Source organism: Apiospora hydei (assembly GCF_038363865.1).
Source record: "Apiospora hydei strain CBS 114990 chromosome Unknown utg000010l_segment0_segment0, whole genome shotgun sequence".
NCBI classification, from domain to species: domain Eukaryota; kingdom Fungi; phylum Ascomycota; class Sordariomycetes; order Amphisphaeriales; family Apiosporaceae; genus Apiospora; species Apiospora hydei.
The window spans coordinates 2,563,378-2,585,198 of NW_027117369.1; the positions used below are offsets into that span (position 1 = coordinate 2,563,378).

Genomic DNA, 21,821 nt, shown 5'->3' on the forward strand with positions numbered 1-21,821 from the left:
CACATATACAGTATTCAAGCTGACACTCAGATTCGTCGTGTTGCCTCAACTTTCCTTCCCTATTCTCCCTGATATGGCATGACCAAATACCAAATAAGTGCGCTGATTTACTGCCTCGCTTTTGGCTAGGGTAATTTCTGCCATTGCAGACAAACTCCGTGCCAGGACAATGTTCTTACTTGTCCCAAATCCTCCTCAGCGCTTGAGACTGCCCGCTCGCTGCCGGTGAAGTCCGAATCTCTGCTCGGACCGCCGGCGCTCAAGGCCCCAATCCGTCTCCTTGGAGTGCTCCGGGAGCGCCGGGGCGCCACCCAGGCTCGCCAGGACCTGCTTGTTGGTGCAGGTGAAGTCGTCCAGCACCTCGAGCTCCGCGAGGGTGAACCACCGCGGCATGGCGTGCGTCCGGAGCGGGATCAGCAGGATGATGAGGACCGGGAACCCAATCGCCGCCATGGTCTGCGAGATGGCGACCGTGGCCGCGACGCCGGCGGCCTGCAGGCCGATGAAGAGCCAGATGGCGCGCCGGCGCACGCGGAGCAGCGGCTCGTCGCGCTGGACGAACCGGGACTCGGACATGAGGAAGACGAGCCGGTGGACCATGCTGTTGGACTCGATCGAGCCCCACTGTGATGCTCTGTGTTAATAGACAGGCAGGACCGACAAGATAACTGAAAGCAGCAGAGTGGACATGTTACTTACGCCAATGACGAAAAAAACACCGGCAAATAACGCCGAAGGCATGGTATGTAGCACGGTGAGCAGCGGCCCGGTCATGGTGCCGATCAGCGCGAGACCCATCAGGAAGTGGGAGACTCGCTGCTCCACCACCGCGGTCGCCTTCACGATGGGGCGGCGTATCTCCGTCCCCTCGCCCTCGGCTGTCGAGATGATCTTGACCTCCGTGGTGTACTGCGTAAGCGAGTCGGTGTGGACCGGCGCCTGTGGGACCAAGCCGTTCGGCATCGGAAGTCCGAGGATCCCGGCGACGAATGTTGTGCACCCCAGCAGGAAGAAGTCCCAGTGGAAGCCGCCGGGTTTCCGGAGCGGGAACTGGCGGGCTTGCGCCGTGATGCTGCTGACGTTCTGGGATTTGGAAGAGAGCGTCAGTAAAAGGCGCCGCTTCAGGTTAAGGGTAATGAATGCTCCCGGGTGGAAGGGAACTGACGTGGTCGTAGTAAAACAATAGCATTAGCAGGAACCCGAAGGGCAGCGCCACGAATACCCACGTGACCGGCAGGGTCCAAAACTCGAGTAGCCAGCCGCGGGGTTGGGTAGGATGAAAGGCCTCCATGATGGGTACCTTGGAGATGTTTGCGTCTTTGAGTCGGCCTGGGATGTGCGAGAAGCCGACCCAAAATAGAGTAGCGAACTAGAATGTAACAGACATCATCATGTCAATACGATGATATGAACTGAGACTCACGCTTGGACACTGTTGATACGTACCACATAAGCATAGTCGGCCAGGATGCCACGAAACCAATGCTGCCAGACGGTGCTTTGGCCCAGCCACTCTAAACTGTATATCGAAGCGAAGTAGAGAATGGCGATGATACAACTTAAGTATCCCGCAGTCGGTCCATTTTGGTCGAACTCGTAGACGAGTTCTTCGACTCCTTTGACTAAAGTGCACCTGTTGTCAGTTGCGCAAACTCGACTGTTATTATGTTTAAACTGTTACTTACTCATATAGATGATGCCTACGTACATCCCGAAACTCTCACTGGAGAAATCTGTGACATAACGCATATAATCACACAAGTTGAAAACAGCGACGGCCCAATGAAAGATGGCGGCCCAGATACCCGTCCAAGCCATGAAGCTCGGGTAGAGGGATACGTCGTACAGCGAGATGATGTCGTAGATGGTGTAGTTGAAGAGGGAGATCAGTCCCGTAATCCCGACAATGGTCAACGGCTGGACGCCGAGGATGCTGAAGACCATGGCCGCCAACGCCGAGGAGAACAAGGCTTCGGTCACGCCGAAGAACTCGCCCGTCCTCCGGTACATATCCAACGTATATGCCACAGCTGGGAGGAGGCTGCGCTGTGGTATCAGCATGCATGAATGGTCCTCCAAGTGATGCGTGGAGGAAGAAGATATATGAGTGGGTAGGGGATTGGCTGACTTTACGAAGTACATGCGGATCGTACTGGCGATGGTGCGATAGGTGAAGGCGTCGGTGATGTCGCTCCAATAGTACGGCATCCGTCGACGGACATCATGATACATGCCGCGACAGGGCCTCAGCATGCGGTATTGCCGCCATCCTCGCTCGTTCTCGTACGTGTACGACTTCGCTGAGAATTCGCGCTCGAGAGGCAGTTCAGGAGGCTCGGTGGTGCGATTCGGGGCGGCAGTGGGATTGGACATTTTGCAAGTAATTATGAATAAGGCAAACAGAGGGTAATCCCGTAAGTTCGTATACGAGTATTTGACGAGATAGGGTCATCGAACAGCCTTGTAAACCCAGGCGCATAATGAGCATCAGATCGTCCACAGCCCAGCACGGCGGTGGTATTTATACATGTACATCCGATTCCCTGGGCCGGCAAAGGTATCTCAGCGAACCCATAGTAGGTACCTTGTTACGCACTCGTCCCCCCTTTTCAATAGCGGCAGCCAGTACATGCCGTCATAGCCAGAGCTGAAGGTGTCTAACGCTTGGCGTTGCGGGGCCCACCGCGGGTCAGCCATCCGGATCGGTCGTGCGCGCCGTTTTGGAAATCTGCTCGGGCAGAACAAACTGGAAGTTCGGCGCGCGCTAATTGGTGCATTCCGAGTGTATTCGCCGACCACTACACACTTGATGTCTGAGGCAGAGGTTGCAAGACCATGGGTAAACTAGGCCGCTCGGTAACTCGAGTCGCAGAAAATCAAGTTGCTTCAGGTCGTCCGGTGTTCTGCCATTATTAACGCTAGATTACGGTTTCTCATAGATGGGGCTACTGCTGCAGAACCCCTTTTCTCCGATGACGGAGAGAGCCGCTTTGCCTCTGCGGGACTGTATCTGCCGATCAACACTATCCAGAGATGTTACTGGTAGAACTACACAAGCTCAGATGGTGTCTGTGATCACGGAGTGACCGATGAACCAGGTCTTTGCGGCCGTCCCAATCCAATGCCTTGGGCGTGTGGGGTGTGCCATTCAGTGGACCGGCTGTCATTGGTATGCCTGGCCCGAAAGCAGGAACGCCCATCTGGACTATACTAACAGGGATGCAATGGACGCCTAGAAGCGAGCTCCGTCAGGCCAATATCCCATCCAAGTGGACTATGATGGGTCAATGACAAACGAAAAAAAAAAGAAAGGAGGGACGCAGCACTACTAGGTAAGGATCAGAAGACATCGTCCAATGGAGAGGAACGAGAATCACGTTCATCATGAGTTCTAGCTTTACGGTGGTATATTATTGAGAGATAAACCCGATTCACCACGAATCATGCAATGCTAGCATGTGTCAAATATGTCCCTTTTAGAACGGCGTCTGCCACTCGTTGTTTGGCGAGTAGAGGTTCCACTGGCGGTTGAGCTCGTCGATCTTTTGAATCAAGTCCAGCGTCTCCTGTGCCGCATCACTGCCGTTATTAACGCCCAACTGGGCATTCCGTCGTGATGTCCCAGACGCGTAGTCGTCGCCGGGAGCAGTGGGTTTCGCTGTGCTGGGATGCTTTGCGTGTCGAGCTGGAGCAGCGCCAGCAGGCAGTCTTTCGCGTTGCGCACTGCCTTCTCCGGGTTCAGCTGCGTGTAGCCGAGCAAGACGTCGTTGTTGCGAATCTGTTCGGTACCACACATCTGAGAAGAATGTTAGCTTGTGTCTGTTGCAGTTCAGAGGGCGTTGGAAGGACTTACAGTGCTCTCCAGAAGCACAAATTCGCTAACCCAGTTGTCGTCATTGCTAGGCCAGGCTATAATAGGGCTTGGCCTATTTCTACTACGCTTTTCCGGCGAATGAGGCGACGAGCCGTGGGCCTCTAGGCCGTTCAACTACGTTTGTCGAGGACGCCCCATTCGTTATTATCCCAGCCGCGGATATTCTTGCACGCCTTGCCGCTCGACGGATCGGCTCCATCATTGGGACACAGCAGGTCCTGGATGGGGATGCGGAAGGCTGGACCCCACGGTCCCGACGAGCGCTTAACAAGCGAACGACGCTCCGCCAAGTCGACGGCGGTGCTGTTGTCCATGATGCCAAAGGAGGATGAGTCGGCCCGTGACCCATCTCGCCTCTTCGGATCTTGGTTGGGTCTCCGCTACGGAGATCTAGGCATAATTTGGCCTCGATAAGGTCCTTCATTGGAGGACTTGGTAATGGCCAGATCTTTGCGGGCCAGCCAAAGACCGCCGGCGCTTGTGCGGCGGCCGACAGATCTGCACCTACTGTCACGCCGTACGTGAAGGGAAGATTGCCAACAATACTCTTCCCGGCCGAGGTCTTGAGCATAACCCCGCCGTCGGCCTCGACGGACGCGGCGGCGGAGCCGATGCCCCCTTTCTTGTCACACGTGATGCCGAAGTCCACTGTCGCGATGAAATGGGCGGTGGCATCTCCTCGGCCATGACACCTGCAACAGAGGCCGTGCTGACCTGGCCGAAAGGGCCACTACTCGTTGTGTCAAGCACTACATTATACAGGAAGAATATTACTGCAACTTGGTGTCGATAAAATTTGGTATATCGCTCTCGGACTTCGACATCCTTGACTCTTTCGTTGACCAGAACTGCATAAACATGTTCGCGTACGAGGGGCTACTGTGTGGCAGCAGTGGGACGCGGCGGTGAGCAGCGAAAACTGTTGGGTGCTGGCAACCCCGACTGCATCACGCAGGATAAGCTGTATGTCTGGAATGCAGTGCTGGATGGTAGAAATGCTTGCGAGATGCAGATGTGGCCAGAGTGTTATTACTGCATCGGCATCTCGAAGTGAGAGTGGCGAGGGAAGGAGGGGGGCAGTCCAAATGGATCAAATCTGCGGGCGGCGCTTATGTTGAGTCAAGGAAGGTGCGTCCGGTATGTACATGTTTGTATGGGGTAAACTAACTGTGGTTAATAGCTGGGGAGGAAGTTACTATCTACAAGCACCACTGCCTTGAAGGAAGGCACTGCCTTCCTGTTTGCGCGAGCCTCCCCACCTCAAACAAGGCCGTTGGTATTCTCCTTCGATCAAGCCCACCTCCATCCCATTTTCACATTCCATCACACATCACATCACATCAAAATGCAGAACCTGCCGCTCGAAGTCGTGGATAGTATTGTCCACTTTCTCCACGCGGAGCCCGTCGGCGACGTCGATTGGCCTCTACGACCATCACCCTTGGCACCCTACGCCTCCATTTCCACCCCGTTCCTCGAGGCCGTTCAACGCCGTACTTGGCGGAGCCTAAAAGTCAACAGCCAAGAAGACCTCGACCGTTGTGCGCGATACCTCCTCTGCGGGCGCCGTTTGTCCTACCTGCGGCAACTGTCCTTCTCTATCAGCCTCCCTGCCATTGACAAAGCAAAAGCCCAGCGCTTCGAACGGCCTGCCGAAACCAAAGCTGTGAGCCAGGTATTCGGATTGCAACTGCGCCGATTGTTTCGCATGCTGCAAGGGTCTGAGGCGAATGTGCAACTGGCGTTGCCTAACGTTACCCACAAGTTCGCGGACGTAGGGCACATTCGACCTATTGGACAAATTAATGAAATTGAGTGTGGGCTTGGCTGGTGTCGACATCTTCGCTCGCGCATCACGTTACTTCAAGCTGACGAGTTGCCCACGGTCCACTCAGTGCGCCAACTATCCTTTGGGATCTGGCAACGCAGCCCTGACCCGCGTGTTCAGCTGGAGATAGCTGCCCGGATGCCCGACCTCGTTGAATTGAATCTTGCCGTGGATGGGACCGAACTACGATACCCCGGAGTCCTTAGAAAGGATCGCAAAAGCCTGGCAGACGCTTTGGCGAAATACTCGGAGCAGACGATGCAAATATCTCGTGCTGCACTGGCAATACCCATGGAAGACGTAATCATCGACACCACGATGGCCATGCCCAATCTGACGTATCCGCTGGCCTACGATGTGCTCGGCACTTCTCTGCGCGTCTGGTCGCAGCGATTAACAAGCTTCCGCGTCCACGGCGTCTTCGACGGAGCATTGTTCTGGCCACAGGCCCACGAGGACGCAGCCGTCAACCGACCCGAATGGCGCAACATGCAGAACTTCGACGTCCATCTCGAACTGAGCACTCCATCTGGGTTGTGGTACTTCATGCCCAAGGGCGACCCCAGTTACGGGAGGCCCCCGCGCAACCCCGCCGAGGATCCCGAGGATATGCCGCCCATGTTCATCGACGACGAAGACGACGGTTCGGCGGACCCATTCGACCAGGAAGCCGAGCTCAAGTACAGTTCTGCCGGGGGCGTTAACGACGACGTACGCACCCGCAACGCGCCCCAAGAGGGCACGATGGAGCCGCTCTTCTCGGCGTGGGCGCGCGCTCTGGCGTGCATGCCGTCGCTGCGGTCCGCAAGCCTGCGCTTCAGGGTCGAGATTCCCATTTGCGACGAGATGGACGACGAGGAGTACGTGAGCATAGACGACTGGGAGGTCTTTTACGAGGCGCCGCACGAGCACAACCAGGGTGCGCCGTGGTACGCGGACATGGATGCGGCGGAGCGCGCCTCCAGGCGCTTGGTCTTCCACAATACGGGCGGCTGGCGGCCGAGGGAGGATACGATGGACCGTCTACAAGAAACGGGGTCGGAAAGCTGGCCGGGTACGTCCATGGTGGTTCTGGATGTGAATGAGATGTGTAAGATTGTCAGATAATTAGTAGCAAGATGGGACGGTAGAGACAGGATTTGACGGACCAACATTCCACGTCATATCAATTGTTGGCATGCTCGTGCGAATCCGAAGCGAGGATGTCCCATCTCGGGCGGTTTCGGTTCTCGGGTGGTGGCATTGTCATATTAATGGATACCCCTAACTTCTCTTCTCCGAAATCTATCCGAAATATGGAACCGTAAACTCCAATGTAATGATAACCCAAAACTCAAATAAGAACGCTTGCAGATGCTTGTTTGTTGAAATAATGAAATCTAGCTTTCTCACATCATGAGATGGGCAGCTCCTCTCCTCCAAGCCACCTCAGCATACCATCCGCACATTCCCGCCAATGCGCGTCCATCATGAGATGGTGTCCAGACCCCCGGACAGTCCACATGCGACACGTCTCCAGATCCTCGCCCGCCTCCTTCACCGCCGCCGCATACGCGTACGCGTTGGACAAGACCATGGCCGGTGGGACCAGCTTGTCCACGGACCCGGCGACGCAGAGCACCTTCCGCGCCCCGCCGAGCCCGGACAAGCTGCCGAGGACCTTGCCGGCCTCCCCGAACGGCCACAGCACCGACATGCCCGCCATGGCGCTCTCGTGCTTCGTCTTGCACGTGCGGAGCCACGTGTCGACGACGGCGTCCTCCGTCTCGTCGCTGAAGAAGGCGGCGCGCGCCTGCGTGCGCGTCCGCACCAGGCACCGCTCGCTCAGGATGAAGGGGCGGTGCAGGGCTCCGCGCGACGCCTCGGCGCGCTCCCAGTTCGACAGGACTTCGCGCCCGCTGCCGCTCAGGGGTAGGGAGCCTAGTAGTACCAGCCCCGAGATCTCGCTCGCTTGTTGGTGGTGGCGGCCGATGGCGCCGGACGACAGCATCCACTGGAGCACGCCGCCGCCTAGGGAGTGGCCTAAGAGTACCGGTGGTGGCCGTCGACGCCGGCTGCAGAATGACGAGAGTGACGATGCGGAGTTCGTGGATGGTGTCGTTGATGCCGCTGATCCGATTGACGCTGATGATGCGGAGGATGCTGCTGATGAAGTCGGCGAAGAAACTGACATCCGCGAGGTCGCTGCCTCTTTCGCCATGTGAGCTAGTACGCAGCGCACGTCCGCGGCCCAGCTGTGCAGGTTGGTGAAGAACATCTTGCGCAGCCACCTTTGCTTTTGCGAGGCACCATGCCCGCGCAAGGAGAGAGCGTAGGCCGGGTACCCGTGCTGCGCCAGGTAAGGGAGGAAGTTCATGAAATCGTGCGCCGAACAGAAAGTGCCGTGGATAAACAGCAGCGGTGGTTTCAAATTCGCTGGTTCTGACTCTAATATTGATGCATCTTCAATGGGTAAGCTGTACAGCACCTCCAGGCCCCCGGACGGCCCGTTCAATGTAGTTGACTCGCACTGTTGCTGCATTATTTGTTCTAATGAGAGTACGCTGTCGTGGTGGTCGCTAAGTTGCTTTTGGGATGAATCTAGTTGTGCAACCATGTCTTTGGTTTTCGGATTCCCTGGGGTTTGTGTCTGGAAACGGACCAACAAATGAACGAACTGTTTAAGACCGCTGGTGACGATGCTAGCGTCGACGCTGATCGGCCCCGGGGTAAGCAGGGGAAGCTTGCAACGGTGGTGATTGGCTACCAGGGCAGTGGTGCCGTCATAGATCGGGCCTGCGCGTCATCGTCATTGTCACCTAATAATAGCCACTGATCAATCAGACGGCGCGCTCCATGGAGAAAGACTATCGAAACGACATTATCATAAATTCTTCGCGTATCTATCACATGCTATATAGCAACGTAAATGCAGCTCCGGGGAGTCTCTTGGTCCAAAGATGGAACCGCCGAAAGTGCAGTCCAAAATTCTATCACCGCGTTAACTCCGAGCCCCTGGACCAAACAAAGTAAGCAAGTAACGTGAGCTAACTAAAAGACAAGAAAGAATTAAAAAAAGATTAGGCGACTTCCAACGACCGATACACCACAGCATACCCGACCAGAATGATAGCGCAATGAATTAGCTATCGAAAACAGGCCCATAGGCAGGGATGCCTTGACTTTCCAGGTCGTATACCAATTGTTTGGTCACGGTCTCGTTGCTGATGATGCCTACCGCCTCGGCGTTGAACTCCCGGTAAAGCCGCATGGCAATCGGCAGGAGATCCCGCCTACCGCCCTCGGACGTATCGATGATCTCCGCGTCCGGGTCCAGTCTCTTCACGAGCTCCATGACGCGCCGCCCGTACGTGCGCTCCGGGTTCCGCGTCTGCCAGAGCACCCGCATGGGGGCCTGCCCTCGTCGTTGACAAAGGCGAGGCAGGGGCCGATGCCCGAGCCCGTGGCGACGAGGACGGTGCGGCGGAACACCTTCATCACGTACGCGAACCCGAACGCGGGCAGGCCGCGCTTCCACAGGTGGCGCGGCGGGTCCTCGATGACGGACGAGGTCCAGTCCCCGGCCTTGGACACGAGCAGGGAGAACTCGGTCTCGGGCGCGTCGTGCCGGTCCGTGAAGACGGCGAAGCTGTGCCAGTCGCGCAGCGGGTGCTTCGAGACCGACAGCCCCTGCCCGAACTCGACGGAGGTGTCGTAGTTGAAATGGAGCCGGACCGCGTGGCTCGACAGCGGCTCCGGGACCACCTCGACGCGCCGCAGCAGGAGCCAGGGGTGGATTATGGCCGCCGTGGAGGCCAGATGCATCCAGAACGCCGGCGAGGTCACCAGGAACATGCCCATGGACGGGCCCTCTGCCGCCGCCACGATGAGTAGGAGGGCCCAGACGAGCGCGATGGTGGCCCAGGCTGAGAAGCGGTGGATGAGCTCGAACCAGTCATGTCGGATGATGCGGAACTTTGGAAAGGCCACTAGGATCATGGACGTGAGCAGGATGAGCACCGCGTAGGCGATGACGAGGACCGCCGTCGAGGTCGGGGACGGGACGAAGTCCTTGGTGTAGTAGACGATGAAGCCGAGGTACCACAGGTAGGCCGCGACGCCGCAGCCGCTGTGGACGCCGCCCAAGTGGAAGATCTTGCAGGCGAGGTGGCGGAGTCGGAGCGGCGCAGAGTGAGGGACCAGGCACAGTACGCGGAACAGGAAGTTGACCACGAGCGGTGTACGGGCAAGGCCGGAGGCGAGCAGGTTGGCCGACACGGCATTCAGGAGGTTTAGGGGGCTGGGCCCTCGCACAGCCACAACGACGAAGGCTGCGATGTTGCCGAGGAACGCCAGAGAGAAGAGTCGGCGGTAGGTGTTGAGGATCCTGTATCGAATGAAAGCCAACGGCTTTGGTGTCGGCGAAGCTGGCTTGCTAGGTGCCGCAACGTCTGCCACGGAGACTGCTGCCCATTCCTTTGCATGGTCTACTGCAGGTGTTCTAGCCAAAGACATGGTCGAATCGGCATGGTCCGGGGTTAACATATTGGCTGGCTAATAAGATATCCTCCTTTCTGAGTCGATATGTGTTGGGTTTGCTCGGTTAAGTCACGTGCTTCTGCTGGCCTGCTTTGATATAAGTCGAAAAGCAAAAGAACAAAAAAAGTCAAAAAAAAGAAAAGTCAATATTGGCTGGCTAATAAGATATAATGTTTCAACATGCTATGGGAAAGAGAAACGCAATCACGCCAGGTAGGCAGAACACTTTATACAGCTTTTAACACTCTATCAAAGCCAACAATAAGTGTCTGAAGGATGTCAGCATTTGGCATTCCAAGCCTCTTTTGCTTGTGGTACAGCATGTGAGACAAGATCGTAACAGGCCCTCATACCTACCATCTTGAAAACCACCATGTCAGCCATGCAGCAGAACCCTCGTACTTGCAGCGAGTCGGGGCCAGCTTCGCGGCCTCGTGTTTTCTGCATGTTAGGTTCGATTCCGGGCCATCAGCCCACTGGAAAGGACAATATATCGGACTAAGCTGGTGTCGTACGTAAAAGTAGAACTTCACTAGAGCGAACGGCCATAGTGGTATATGTACTCATGCGATACCCCCGTAGATTCGACCAAGGCCCGGCGTGAACTTGGTGGGATTTAAAGAATGGTTTATAATTCCTTTTATCCTATGCGCGGCGCTTTTCGATACGAGACGGACTCGAACTGCGAATTTCTTAATATTTACTTTTCTGTGTAGGGTGGCGCGCGCGTAAAACAAAACGTACGTATTATCACTCGGACACCTTGCGTAAGCGCTACTAAAGGCTGATAAATATCGCACGTAAAAGTGAAAACCCACTAGAGCGCACGGTAATAGTGGCATATACACTCAATGCGATAGCAGGCTGGCCAATTCTTGCATTCTCCGGAGGCTGTGAATGAGGTTTCTACCCCGGTCCACCGGAATGTTATTTGTTGAAAATTTTCTTGAGGTATCGGAGGTGTTCATGTGTTTGAAGGTAATAAACTCTGTGTGAATGAATCCTTTTCTACGCTCTTGCCCGTTATCAAACGAGCGGATTAGAAATCTAGAAAGCATCATTAATCTAAGATATGGAATTCTCTAACATGAAGTAGATTAGAGGAATAATCGTGGAAACGATCTATTCCCTAACCAGTGACTATGCATACTATATGGAAAGCCAGCACGTACCTTTGGCGCGCAAGGGGTAATGTCCTGGGAAGCAGAGAACCGAGGTCCGGATACAGTTCTTGACTATCCTACCATGATTCGAAAAATAAACAGAAACTGACGGATGCCGACATCCAGAAAGTTTGATTGCTGCGCCAGATGCTGCTTGGCGGGCTGACTGGGACGGAGTTCGCATTCGCAAACAAGAAACAACGTAATCATGTTGCCAGTCCTACTCCGTTTTCCTTTTCTGGGCGTTCGCTGACGAAGGGATCTTTGTCGGGCCTTAATATCTGTACGCGGCGCTTACCGCCCCATCGTCTCTGGAGGCTTAGCACGTGGCGTGAATTCCGCCTTCAATTTTGAGGAGCTGGACCACCTTGTGCGACAATACGAAGCCAAGATCATCATCGCCACGCCGAACTAATTGCCTATCGTGCTGGATGTGGCAACAGCGAATGAGATCCAGACAGACCGTAGTTTCTTCATTAATGACTTGAATAGACCATTGGACTTCATCACCCATCCACACTATCGAGTCGATGACCCAGATTCAATTGGCGATGATCTATGTAAGCATCAGAATACCAGGGTCTCCACCGACCTGCGGCATCAGCGGCTTGCCGGAGCTGGCCATGCTCTCGCACCACAACCTAATCGTGCAGTAGCACACCATAGACCAAGCGGTGACTACGACGACGTCCGCGTGACTTTTCTGCCCGATTCCACATGTTCGGCGCGGCCTGGCTGACAGGGTACACGATGCGCTACGGGGAGCCGGCGAACACCATGCCACGCTTCAATTTCGAAAACTACGTCTGCAACCACGGCCGCTACGGCGTCACCGAGAAAATACACGATTTCGCCCATGGTACACATGCTGAGCAGGTCCCCGCTACCCGTCCGGGCGCTGCTCGACGGTATGCTGGACCAGCGTGGGCGGCGCGCCCATGGATGCGACTGCGCTGGTGCAGTATGGAGAATCCGCCCTGAGCCTCTTGCGCGATCTTGTCCCAGGTCTTACGTATGATCGAGGTCGGCGTTGGTACCCTGTTCCATTACGAAGACGGCGACGCAGACGCGGCCGCTGTGGGCGGGATATTCCCGGCCTCCGAAGTCAAGTCCGTGGATCCCCGAGAGCGTCCTCCAAGTCGCGACCGAGGACCGCGTCTCCGCTGAGCCGTTGATGCGATTGTACAATTTTAAGATGAGAGGCAAAGGCATGGAAACTCTCAGGTATTGAGGAGTGAGTGGTATCCCACTCTTGATCTGGTTCTCATCGAGGGCGGCAAAACTTACGTGTTGGCGCGGAACAAAGAGCTGCTCAAGGCCAACGGGTGAGTGGTTCGACGCGCCTCGAGTTTCTGATTCTTCATCACCAACTTCCGAATATTGCAAAAGAATAACTTTTTTCACTTGGTTATGGCACCGACAGGACGTGGTCGATATGTTTTAAGATAGCACGATGTGGCGGGGGCGATTATTGATGCCGTCATACAGCAGAACACCGACATCAGCGACTGCGCCATCATGGGCGTGATGTCGGACGACGGCACGACCGAAGTGCCGCGTGCTTATGTGATGCGGAAGGAGGGCCTACTACTGCTCTCCAAGAAGCCCGTATCGGGAGATGATGTCTACAACGTGGTGGCGGGCTATCTGGCGACCTACAAGCTTCTGAAGAGGGGTGTGGTATTATTCGACGCCATCTCGCGGACGGCAGACAGCAAGACACAGTGCTTTGGGCTGGTACAGGCGAAGGCAGGCGATGATACCGCCAAAGCTATGGGGAGACCATCTCCGCTTGCGTGGATGTAAGGTTATTAAGACAAGTTACATCGACAATAAGTGACATATTCGGTCCGGCTGCGGTCGCAGTGTCTCTACATAGACAGGGGCTACAGCAACGATCGTTACACAGAAGGAACGTTACTTGAATGGGTAGTACAGCATTAGCACATTAGCCGCCAATTCAGCCCCCTTCTGGGTTATTTGTATCCATCGTCCGCACCCTTCATCAGCTGACTCGATTCAGTCTCAGCCCCAGCATCAATCAAGCCCTTGTCGACAAGCCGTCATGAGAACATATTTTCAACGGTGCCGAGGCATTTCAGCATCAGCCTACGTGATATGTCCACGCACACTGTAGAGGAGACGAGCGGAATTATCCGACCCCTGGAGGAAACACGCCCGCCGTTTGAGCTTGGCTTGCTTTTTCCTCTTTCCGAATACGTGAGTTTTGTTCGCACGAAATCAGGGGACGCGTCTGCCGCGACCACTTTAAACAACCCGAGAAATGGCGTGCATGGATGTCGTTTTAAACTATTTCGCCCCGCGTCATGCCACCGTGGAGCTTCTTCGCCGGCGCACGTCCCGAGATCGTGGCCAAATACGACGCCGCCTGATGTTAGAAAGCGGCTAATGCGCAGTATCCACAAGGTTCATCCCTGCGTCCCAAAGTCTATTAGCCGTTCACTTTTCTTCGCGACATGTGGCGCCGCGGCATGTTTGCGTACTTGGTTTCACGATGGAGGCCGGGGCCAAGTATTGCTATTGGAATGTCGACACAGATAAAATATGGTCGGACGCCAGGCGGTATTCGTCTCCGTAAGCAGACTACCCATATTGCAGACGACCGACAACATGGAGACCAAATTACCAAGGAAATGGACGAATTCCCTGATGAGGTTCGGCTTCAAGGCTGCCGACACTCTGACCATTCTGTGGAGGCTGCTTCCCAAGGCGCTGGTCACCGGCATGCTTTCCGGATGGCTTATCTCACATTTTACTCCGCCTACTACTAATTTTATGCTACGTGGCGTCTACCCCTATCTCTGGTCGGTCACCTTGGTCTTCGCCGTCTTGGCCTTTGATGCGTTGGTGATTTACCCCCGGATGCGAGACCCGCTCCGGACTCTTCCTAATACCTCGGTGAGTAACCCGAAATGGATGACATTTTACGCCGACGTTGATTGACTGACCACATTTCTTTCTTTTTCCGTCTACTTAGAGATGTGCTACCATGATGGTCGAGTCGCCCCGCGGCAAGTCCGCCCTGGAGGCTATGAAAGACTACCCGGACGCCCCGCTGATCCGCGTCGAGGGCCGCTACGTGGTTCTGGCCGCCGGCCACGATGCACTACGCGACATCCTCAGCACGCACGCTTCCGACTTTGAAAAGCCGTGGCCCATCCGGTCCTTCTTGGCCCGTCCGCTGGGATGGGGCGTCATCGTCAACGAGGGGCCGCTGCACCACCGCCAGCGCCGGATCCTGAACCCGGCCTTTCACGTCGGCAAAATTCGTATGCTGTACGGGCTGATGTGGTCAAAGGTTTTGATCTTTGCCCAGCAGCTGGAAATGATGTTGGGTGAAGACCCCTCGAAGCGAAGCGAGGATGGCTGGGCTGAGGTGGAGATAGCTGAGTTGGCCAGGTGCGTCTCTCTTTCAACTGTCTATATGCCTTTGGTCATCGCCGTACTACACGGCGTGGGCCCACCTTGCCCCCTAGATCGAGGTACTGACGATTTTATGTGTCCGTGATTCCAGCCGCCTCACACTCGACATCATCGGCCCCGCCGCCATGGGGCGGGACTTCCAGTCCCTGACCAGCAACGAGAGCAACATCTCGGACGCCTACCTGGAGCTGCTGCGCCCCTCGTTTGGCCGCATGATCTTCGCCGGCCTCAACTTCACGCTGCCCCAGTGGATCGTGCGGCTGCTGCCGCTCAGCTCGAACCGCATCCTGGACGAGATCAGCGCCTTCCTGAAGAAGACGTGCGGCGAGATCCTCGACGACAAGAAGCGCGAGATCGCCGAGGGGAAGAACACGCTGCCGGACTACAGCATCCTCAAGCGGATCATCGAGGCGGACGGGCTGTCGGACGACGAGATTAAGGATCAGATGTTGACGTTCTTGGCTGCCGGGGTTAGTAATACCGATTTTGTCTATTTACAATAACCGTAGATCCTGACATAAAAGCAGCACGAAACCACGGCGGGCGCACTGACCTGGGCATGCTACCTCTGCGCCACGAACCCCGAGATCCAGCGCAAGCTGCGCGCCGAGATCCACTCGCGCCTAGAGTACGTCGGCGGCCAACCCCCCGATGGCATCAACTGGGACGTTCTCGAGTCGATGCCGTACCTCAACGGCTTCTGCGAGGAAGTGCTGCGCCTGTACCCGACCGTCCCCGTGACAGTCCGAGAAGCGCAGCGCGAGACCGCGGTGGCCGGGTACCGCATCCCCGCGCGCACGCTATTCCTGATCGTGCCCTACGCGACGAACCGCAACCCGCGCGCCTGGGGCGCCGACGCCGACGCGGTCGCGCCCGAGCGCTGGATCGACACGGACCCGACCACCGGCGTCACGCGACCGAACAAGACGGGCGGCACCACGAGCAACTTCGCCAGCCTCACGTTCCTGCACGGACCCCGCGCCTGCATCGGGCAGGATTTTGCTAAGGCGGAGCTGCGGTGCGCCGTCGCGGGGCTGGTCGGCGGGTTCGAGATCCGGCTCCGGAATGACCAGGAGGTGCCGAGGATTTCGGGGGTGATTACGGCGAAGGCGGAGGGGGCATGAGATTGCTCTTTAGGAAGGTTGTGGACGTGGAGGGGGCGGATGCGCAATAGTTGGAAGCCATACAGGAATATGACAGAGGGTGAAAGCGCTGGCATCTTCCAATGGTGGAGGAAAGGGGGCGGGGTAGGAAGGGCAAATTAATTTGGCTCAGTGAATTGTTCTTTGGAGATTCAGGTAATTATGCGCCCATCCATCTGGTTTACATGTATCAATAATTGTAAGCTTCTAGCTTTGGGTATCTTTTATCGCCGAATGTCTAATAACATTAACCAAAGAAGCCCTCCGTCCCCCCTTTATTACCACCCGTAGCCACTCCGATTGCTAATCTTGAAGCCCATAGGGGATCGCGTCTGGAAAACGCCCGCCTGGTCGTACTTGGCCGCCGCGTCCATGATCTTGGCCACGTTGACCTCGCCGTAGCTGGTGAGCGGGTCCTGGTAGTCATACGCGTAGTTGATGTACTGCCACTGGACGGCGGCGTCGACACTCTGCGCAAACTCCATGACGCCGTCGCTCCACTTGCGCATCTGCTCGCGCGCGACCCGCTCCTGATCCGCGCCGTTGACGGCGAGCGTGAAGAGCAGCATGATGACGTTGTCGGACTCGCGGTCGAGGCCCAGCACGTTGCCGCCGCGCTCCTCGCTGTGCTGGCTGAAGACGGTCGGGATCGACTGGAACATGGCCTGCGTGATGAAGTCGCCGTCGGGGGACTGCGCCGCCATGAAGGCGCACAGCTCGTCGTGCAGCTCCAGCACTTTCTCGTAGACGTGCCGGTTGTTCTTGATCGTGCCCGTCCACCAGATGTCGCGGTAGCCGGCCGGCTGCTCGAGCTCGTCCGTCAGCTCCTTGTGCGTCGCGGTGCGGATCGTGTTGGCCAGCTGGCTGTCCTTGGGCGCCATGTCCAGGAACGGGCCGAGCCCGGCGGGGCTCTCGTGGCCCTCGGTGTCGACCAGGCTGGTGATGATGATGGTGTCCTTGAGCGCGGGCTGGTAGGACCAGAAGATGATGGCCGAGTCGTTGAGGTTCTCGTTGTGCGCGTCGACCCACGCGACGTGGGCGTCGATGGCGGCCTCCGTGGCGGTCTTGTTCCACTGAACCACGCCGCCCCAGAGCTTGGGCGCCTCGAAGGCCTGCATGTCGAAGCGGGTGACGATGCCGAAGTTGGACTGGCCGCCCTTCATGGCTTGGTACAGGTCCGAGTTCTCATCGGCATTGGCGTTGATGATGGTACTTTTTGGAGAGTCAGTCTTCTGTGTCGTGTCCTAGTCCATATGTTCGCAAGCCACTTACCCATTGGCAAGGACGACCTCGAAGTTCACGACATTGTCGCAGGCGAAACCCTTCCGGGCCGAGTAGAAGGAGTTGCCGCCGCCGTTGAGGAAGCCAGCGACGCCGACGGTGGAAGCTCTGCCGCCGGGCACGGTCATGCCATGGGGCTCGAGCGCTCCATAGACTCCGCCCCATCGAGATCCTGGGGAGATGCGGGCCACCTTCTTCTCCGCATCGTAGACGGTGCCGTCCATCAAACCCAAGTCGATGGTCACGCCATCATCAACTACATCCTTTGTAAGTGAACTGGATGTTAAACATGGTCATGGTGCATTGTGCCTACTGTTGTTTGCGGGCCAGATGAAATGGCCACCACTGCGGACAGCAAACTCGCAGGATGTCTCTTTCACCAAGGTCGTCACGGCCAGGGCGACCTCTTCAGGCGTTGTGGGTTGGACCTACATAACCCGAATGGTTAGACGAGTAACTGCTAAGAATCACAACGTGGCAAGGTACGCATGGGCATAGATATGTAGCCAAGCACACATGTATATAGCGAGGGACTTACAATGCACCAAGGCGTCAATTGGGACGTGATGGACCAGTACGCCTTCGTCCGGTTCTCGTAGGCCTCGGAACCTGGCGTAAGGACGTTGGCGAGACCGGCCTTCTCCAGTTTGGCGCACTTGTCTAGGATGTCAGCAGGACAGATTGGTAGGGCCTTTGCAGCAGCAAACAAGTGCGAGGCAGGTGGACAACTTACGCAGCCGCATGCACTGTTTGGCAAGCCCGACGTGGGGGAAGCGAGAGCCGCTGCCGCCAAGGCCGCGGCAGGGGTCGATCTTGAAAACTTCATCTTTTCTGCTTGTTGGCGGGGGTAGATGGATCGACTCCGGCGAGGCAGCAAAAACTTGTTCAAAGCGTGTGGGAATGCAGCTACCGGCAAAGGGAGAGATGAAACACAAATCTTGCGTTTGGGCCTCCTCTCTTGTTCTCCGGGGACAGAGTGCCTTTTTCTACTGTTCTGTCGGCGGGCGGCGCAGTGCAGCAGCCGAGGCTGCACTTCTCGTTAATCTTGCCACAAGCGAGATCTACAGGGCTCCTTACCAGGCCTCGGCCAAGTGCTTACATGGAAGGCGGCCCCTCACTCCACCGAATTATCGGAATAGCTCATGCAGGTGCTCCGTTGCAGTTAGCATCATTTCTGCAGCATTTCCTACCGGGCACCGCCTTTTGGGCGGGTGCCACGCGAGTGCCGTATTCCCCTCCGCATTTGAACTGCCTTCTTCGTTATACGGTGTATGCATAAGTGTGTGGCCAGCAGTTCTGTGAAGAACAAATATTTCACGCCATACCGAGTCATATGTCTAGACGCACCTGCGGCAACTCTGGGTAACTATTTGCTGAACATGAAAAGGCTTTTCTTCGTGACTTCTTGGCATGCGGCGTGTACAGGCTGATGATATAGGTCTACTGGCCTTGGGGCCCATCCGCGCTGGCCACGCAGGAGAAATCAAGGTGTAGTTTGCGCCAGGCCCAGTCATCAAGGAGCGGGATGCGGAGTAACGATAAGGGCGCAATCTTGACTGACGGAACCCCTAAAGTCACTGCATTGCTATTATTAAGACATATATAAGAGGCTTCAATAGTGGTAGTAGAACGAAGCAAGGGTGCAGAGGGGATGTTCATTCAAAATTGCCCAATCGGGCCATTGAGCCTGACCGGGATATAGGGTTACGACTCATGCACCCTGGTCCTTTCCACCACCCTGCCAAATACGTGTCAGTGCCATCTCCGCATCGTGCGGTCCGGACCCATGGCGGGCTCCTCGGCTAAGCCAATGCGGATAGACGATTATGTAACCCTGCCATCGACGTGATGTGCTGCGCCGCAGAGACGAGGGGGAAAACCCTGATCCTCCGCCCTCATCCCAATGCGCATAGATCGTACCGCTCGTGAGGTAGAAAAAACATGTTTCATCGTTGTATTTTAGAGTTTTCCTGTCTGCGTCTCGACGGCGTAGCGGACCAAATATTGCTAAGATCGGTTCGATGCAACAGCCGATGTGATATGCGATATAAAGTGGATGGAAAAGTGCACACCCGTAACACAACAGCCCCAAAATGGCAATAGGACATGGAGGCCATCAAGAAGAAATCAAGGCAAGGATATACCTCGCCAACGTTCTCCTATTCTAGGCCAATGGTCTTTGGTGGCATTGGTGAATCCCTGTATTACCAAATACATGATTATAAGTAATCTTGTTAGCTCCGATGGCCAGGTTATGTACGCCGCCAAGAGAAAGAGAAAGAGGTGAAAAATCAGAATCGAGACGTCGGGATTTGATTGTGAGCTGCGCTTCCACCGCCCGCCAGTAGACTCGGCATTGGTGTATCGGGGAGGAGATCGCCGCCTCCGGCGCGCCCCTGGCCATACCGCGTCTCGATAAGTCGTAGCACGGAAAAGTTCAAACAGCGCAGGACAGAAGATCCTGCCCAAACGCGACGGGCCGAGCGCACCTTTTAGGCACTAGCCTTTAACCTTAATGTCACTTTATACAGGTATATGCACCGAAGCCGCCAGGGGTGTGTCGGGTGTTCCTCCGGCATTGCGTACATGTTCGTTCGGATCTGAAGCAGTGCGACGCTGGCCGCCGCCTGAGCGTAATGCGACGGAAGGATACCAAAGATATATACTCAATGCATATTCCAGCAGCCGTCTCTCGGTTCAACACATGCTGCACGTAGATCTGTTTTTCTCTTTTTCTATTCTTTTTTCTCTCCCCCCCCAGCGCGCGCGCAACATGCCGTTCGACGTCAATGGCACCATCACGGTCATGCCGCCGCCTCCGGGGTATGTGGTCAACTTCGCCGATCCTCCCCAGGAAGGGGCCATGGTAATGTGGACCGTCTGCATCGTCGAGAATATTTTGGCGGTTCTGTTCCTCGCCCAGCGCCTCTACACCAAGATATTCATCGTGGGGAAATTCCAGGCAGAAGATGGTAGATATGCCCGCCCTCTTCTCTGACGAGAAGAAAAAGAAAGAAGCCCAAGCCGCTTAGCCACAAGAGAGGAATACATGGCAACGCGCTAACGCATTCTCTTATTTTGTTAGGTACGGTTATCCTCGCCTGGCTGAGCTCGATTGCAACTCAGGGGCATCTGTTGCACCTCTATTACATCAAGGCCGTGGGCGTGCACGCCTTCGAGATGTCCATTGAGAGATACATCGTCTTTTCTAAGGTACGGGCATTTCACCAGCGGGCAGGGCGTTTAAGGATGATGTATACTTGCTGACAACGATGCATTCATCTACCCAGATGATCTTCTCGGCCCCGCTCATCTACACCGTCACCGTCGGCGCGGCCAAGGGGACCTTGTGCCTATTTTACCGCCGCATCAATCCGGCCCGGTCATTCCAGATCGGAGTGTGGTTCCTATTCGTCATATGCGTCGGCTCCTCCGCCGCCGTCTGCTTCAGCCTCCTGTTCGCGTGCAAGCCCTTCCGGGCCAACTGGGATCCTTTGCTGGCCGACACCGCGAAATGCCTCGACCGGCCCGCAATATACGTGGCCACAGCCGCCATCGGTGTCTTCACCGACGTGATGCTGCTCGCCTTCCCTATACCGACCGTCCTGGGCCTCAAAATCAAGACGAAGCAGAAGGTTGCACTCATCGGGTTCTTCGTCCTCGGTTCCATGTAAGCCGCCTAATCCTCTGGTGCTACGAATGAGCCCATGTCACTGACACGGAAAATGCAGAACCATGATCACGTCGATTGTGCGACTCTTCATCCTCCTCCCGAGCCTTACGAGCGCGGACCAGACCTACGCATTGACTAGCGGCACCTTGTGGATGTATGTGAAGCCCCGAGTAGTCACTCACCTGTACTCCTAGCACAAGCAAACCCCATATGTTCATCTACTAACGCCTTTAATCTCCTCCTTGTAGCTGCATCGAAGCCAACCTCCTGATCATGTGCTGCTGCCTCCCCACCCTGCGCCAGTTCTTCCGGCACCTGGCCCCGAGCTGGATCGGCGAGAGCAAGGACGCGTCGGCGGGCGGCTCGACGAGCAAGCTGAACGCGTACGCGCTGCGGACGTTCGGCGGCAGCGGGCCGGCCCGGAAGACGGCGCGGCACAAGTCGCAGCTCGACAGCATCATGCGCACGCAGGGCACCCGCATCGACGACCTCGACTACGACAAGACCAGCCTGGACGGGCCCGGGTGGCGGTCCAACTCCCGCTTCGGCGCGACCACGGACATTCGGGGCGGCCGGAGCGAGCTGTCGTTGGGGGAGAGGGCGGTTGCAGGGGCGACTTTGAGAGTGATAAGGAGATTCTCCGGTCGACGACGGTTAGGGTGGAGAGTTCTCGGTTGAGTCATCATGGGTGATTGGTCATTTCTAGCGTGCGTTTTGTCCTTTAATTGTTCAGAGCATTAATACAATAAGGCCCATCGATTAGTTTGGTCTTATGATTTCTTGTCCTCCCCCCCTTTTTTTTCTCCCCTTCGTTTTGGATTTTGGACCGGTGATTGACTGTCGTGGCCAATCCCGCGATTATCTGGAGTGTCGCCTGGTTGCACTTGCCAAGGCTCTC

General features: G+C 56.1%; 9 protein-coding genes across 9 annotated transcripts; 5 read left to right on the top strand and 4 right to left on the bottom strand.

Moving 5' to 3' along the window:
• Nucleotides 1-195: 195 nt before the first annotated feature.
• PG997_015036 (HCO3- transporter family protein) lies at nt 196-2,373 on the bottom strand (the record flags this gene model as incomplete). The annotated part of the gene is made up of 5 exons (XM_066819350.1): nt 196-624; nt 700-1,083; nt 1,166-1,369; nt 1,447-1,622; nt 1,686-2,373. 5 exons carry the CDS (start codon nt 2,371-2,373, stop codon nt 196-198), a joined length of 1,881 nt encoding a protein of 626 aa, XP_066661538.1.
• A 1,243-nt stretch (nt 2,374-3,616) lies between these two features.
• On the top strand, nt 3,617-4,667 carry PG997_015037 (uncharacterized protein; the record flags this gene model as incomplete). The annotated part of the gene is made up of 3 exons (XM_066819351.1): nt 3,617-3,785; nt 3,980-4,174; nt 4,321-4,667. The coding sequence occupies 3 exons, from the start codon at nt 3,617-3,619 to the stop codon at nt 4,665-4,667; spliced, it is 711 nt and encodes a 236-aa protein (XP_066661539.1).
• Nucleotides 4,668-5,219: 552 nt separating this feature from the next.
• On the top strand, nt 5,220-6,809 carry PG997_015038 (uncharacterized protein; the record flags this gene model as incomplete). Its single annotated transcript, XM_066819352.1, has 1 exon — nt 5,220-6,809. One exon carries the CDS (start codon nt 5,220-5,222, stop codon nt 6,807-6,809), a length of 1,590 nt encoding a protein of 529 aa, XP_066661540.1.
• A 286-nt stretch (nt 6,810-7,095) lies between these two features.
• On the bottom strand, nt 7,096-8,223 carry PG997_015039 (uncharacterized protein; the record flags this gene model as incomplete). The annotated part of the gene is made up of 1 exon (XM_066819353.1): nt 7,096-8,223. The coding sequence occupies one exon, from the start codon at nt 8,221-8,223 to the stop codon at nt 7,096-7,098; it is 1,128 nt and encodes a 375-aa protein (XP_066661541.1).
• Nucleotides 8,224-8,823: 600 nt separating this feature from the next.
• On the bottom strand, nt 8,824-10,667 carry PG997_015040 (uncharacterized protein; the record flags this gene model as incomplete). The annotated part of the gene is given in 3 exon segments (XM_066819354.1): nt 8,824-9,096; nt 9,114-10,157; nt 10,578-10,667. The coding sequence occupies 3 exon segments, from the start codon at nt 10,665-10,667 to the stop codon at nt 8,824-8,826; spliced, it is 1,407 nt and encodes a 468-aa protein (XP_066661542.1).
• Nucleotides 10,668-12,160: 1,493 nt separating this feature from the next.
• PG997_015041 (adenylate-forming enzyme AfeA) lies at nt 12,161-13,189 on the top strand (the record flags this gene model as incomplete). The annotated part of the gene is made up of 3 exons (XM_066819355.1): nt 12,161-12,291; nt 12,592-12,708; nt 12,889-13,189. 3 exons carry the CDS (start codon nt 12,161-12,163, stop codon nt 13,187-13,189), a joined length of 549 nt encoding a protein of 182 aa, XP_066661543.1.
• An 825-nt stretch (nt 13,190-14,014) lies between these two features.
• Nucleotides 14,015-15,951, top strand: PG997_015042 (uncharacterized protein; the record flags this gene model as incomplete). Its single annotated transcript, XM_066819356.1, has 4 exons — nt 14,015-14,302; nt 14,382-14,803; nt 14,919-15,297; nt 15,355-15,951. The coding sequence occupies 4 exons, from the start codon at nt 14,015-14,017 to the stop codon at nt 15,949-15,951; spliced, it is 1,686 nt and encodes a 561-aa protein (XP_066661544.1).
• A 296-nt stretch (nt 15,952-16,247) lies between these two features.
• PG997_015043 (uncharacterized protein) lies at nt 16,248-18,076 on the bottom strand (the record flags this gene model as incomplete). The annotated part of the gene is made up of 4 exons (XM_066819357.1): nt 16,248-17,181; nt 17,242-17,506; nt 17,564-17,678; nt 17,789-18,076. 4 exons carry the CDS (start codon nt 18,074-18,076, stop codon nt 16,248-16,250), a joined length of 1,602 nt encoding a protein of 533 aa, XP_066661545.1.
• A 1,947-nt stretch (nt 18,077-20,023) lies between these two features.
• PG997_015044 (uncharacterized protein) lies at nt 20,024-21,601 on the top strand (the record flags this gene model as incomplete). Its single annotated transcript, XM_066819358.1, has 5 exons — nt 20,024-20,222; nt 20,336-20,463; nt 20,541-20,920; nt 20,982-21,077; nt 21,172-21,601. 5 exons carry the CDS (start codon nt 20,024-20,026, stop codon nt 21,599-21,601), a joined length of 1,233 nt encoding a protein of 410 aa, XP_066661546.1.
• Between the last annotated feature and the right edge of the window lie 220 nt (nt 21,602-21,821).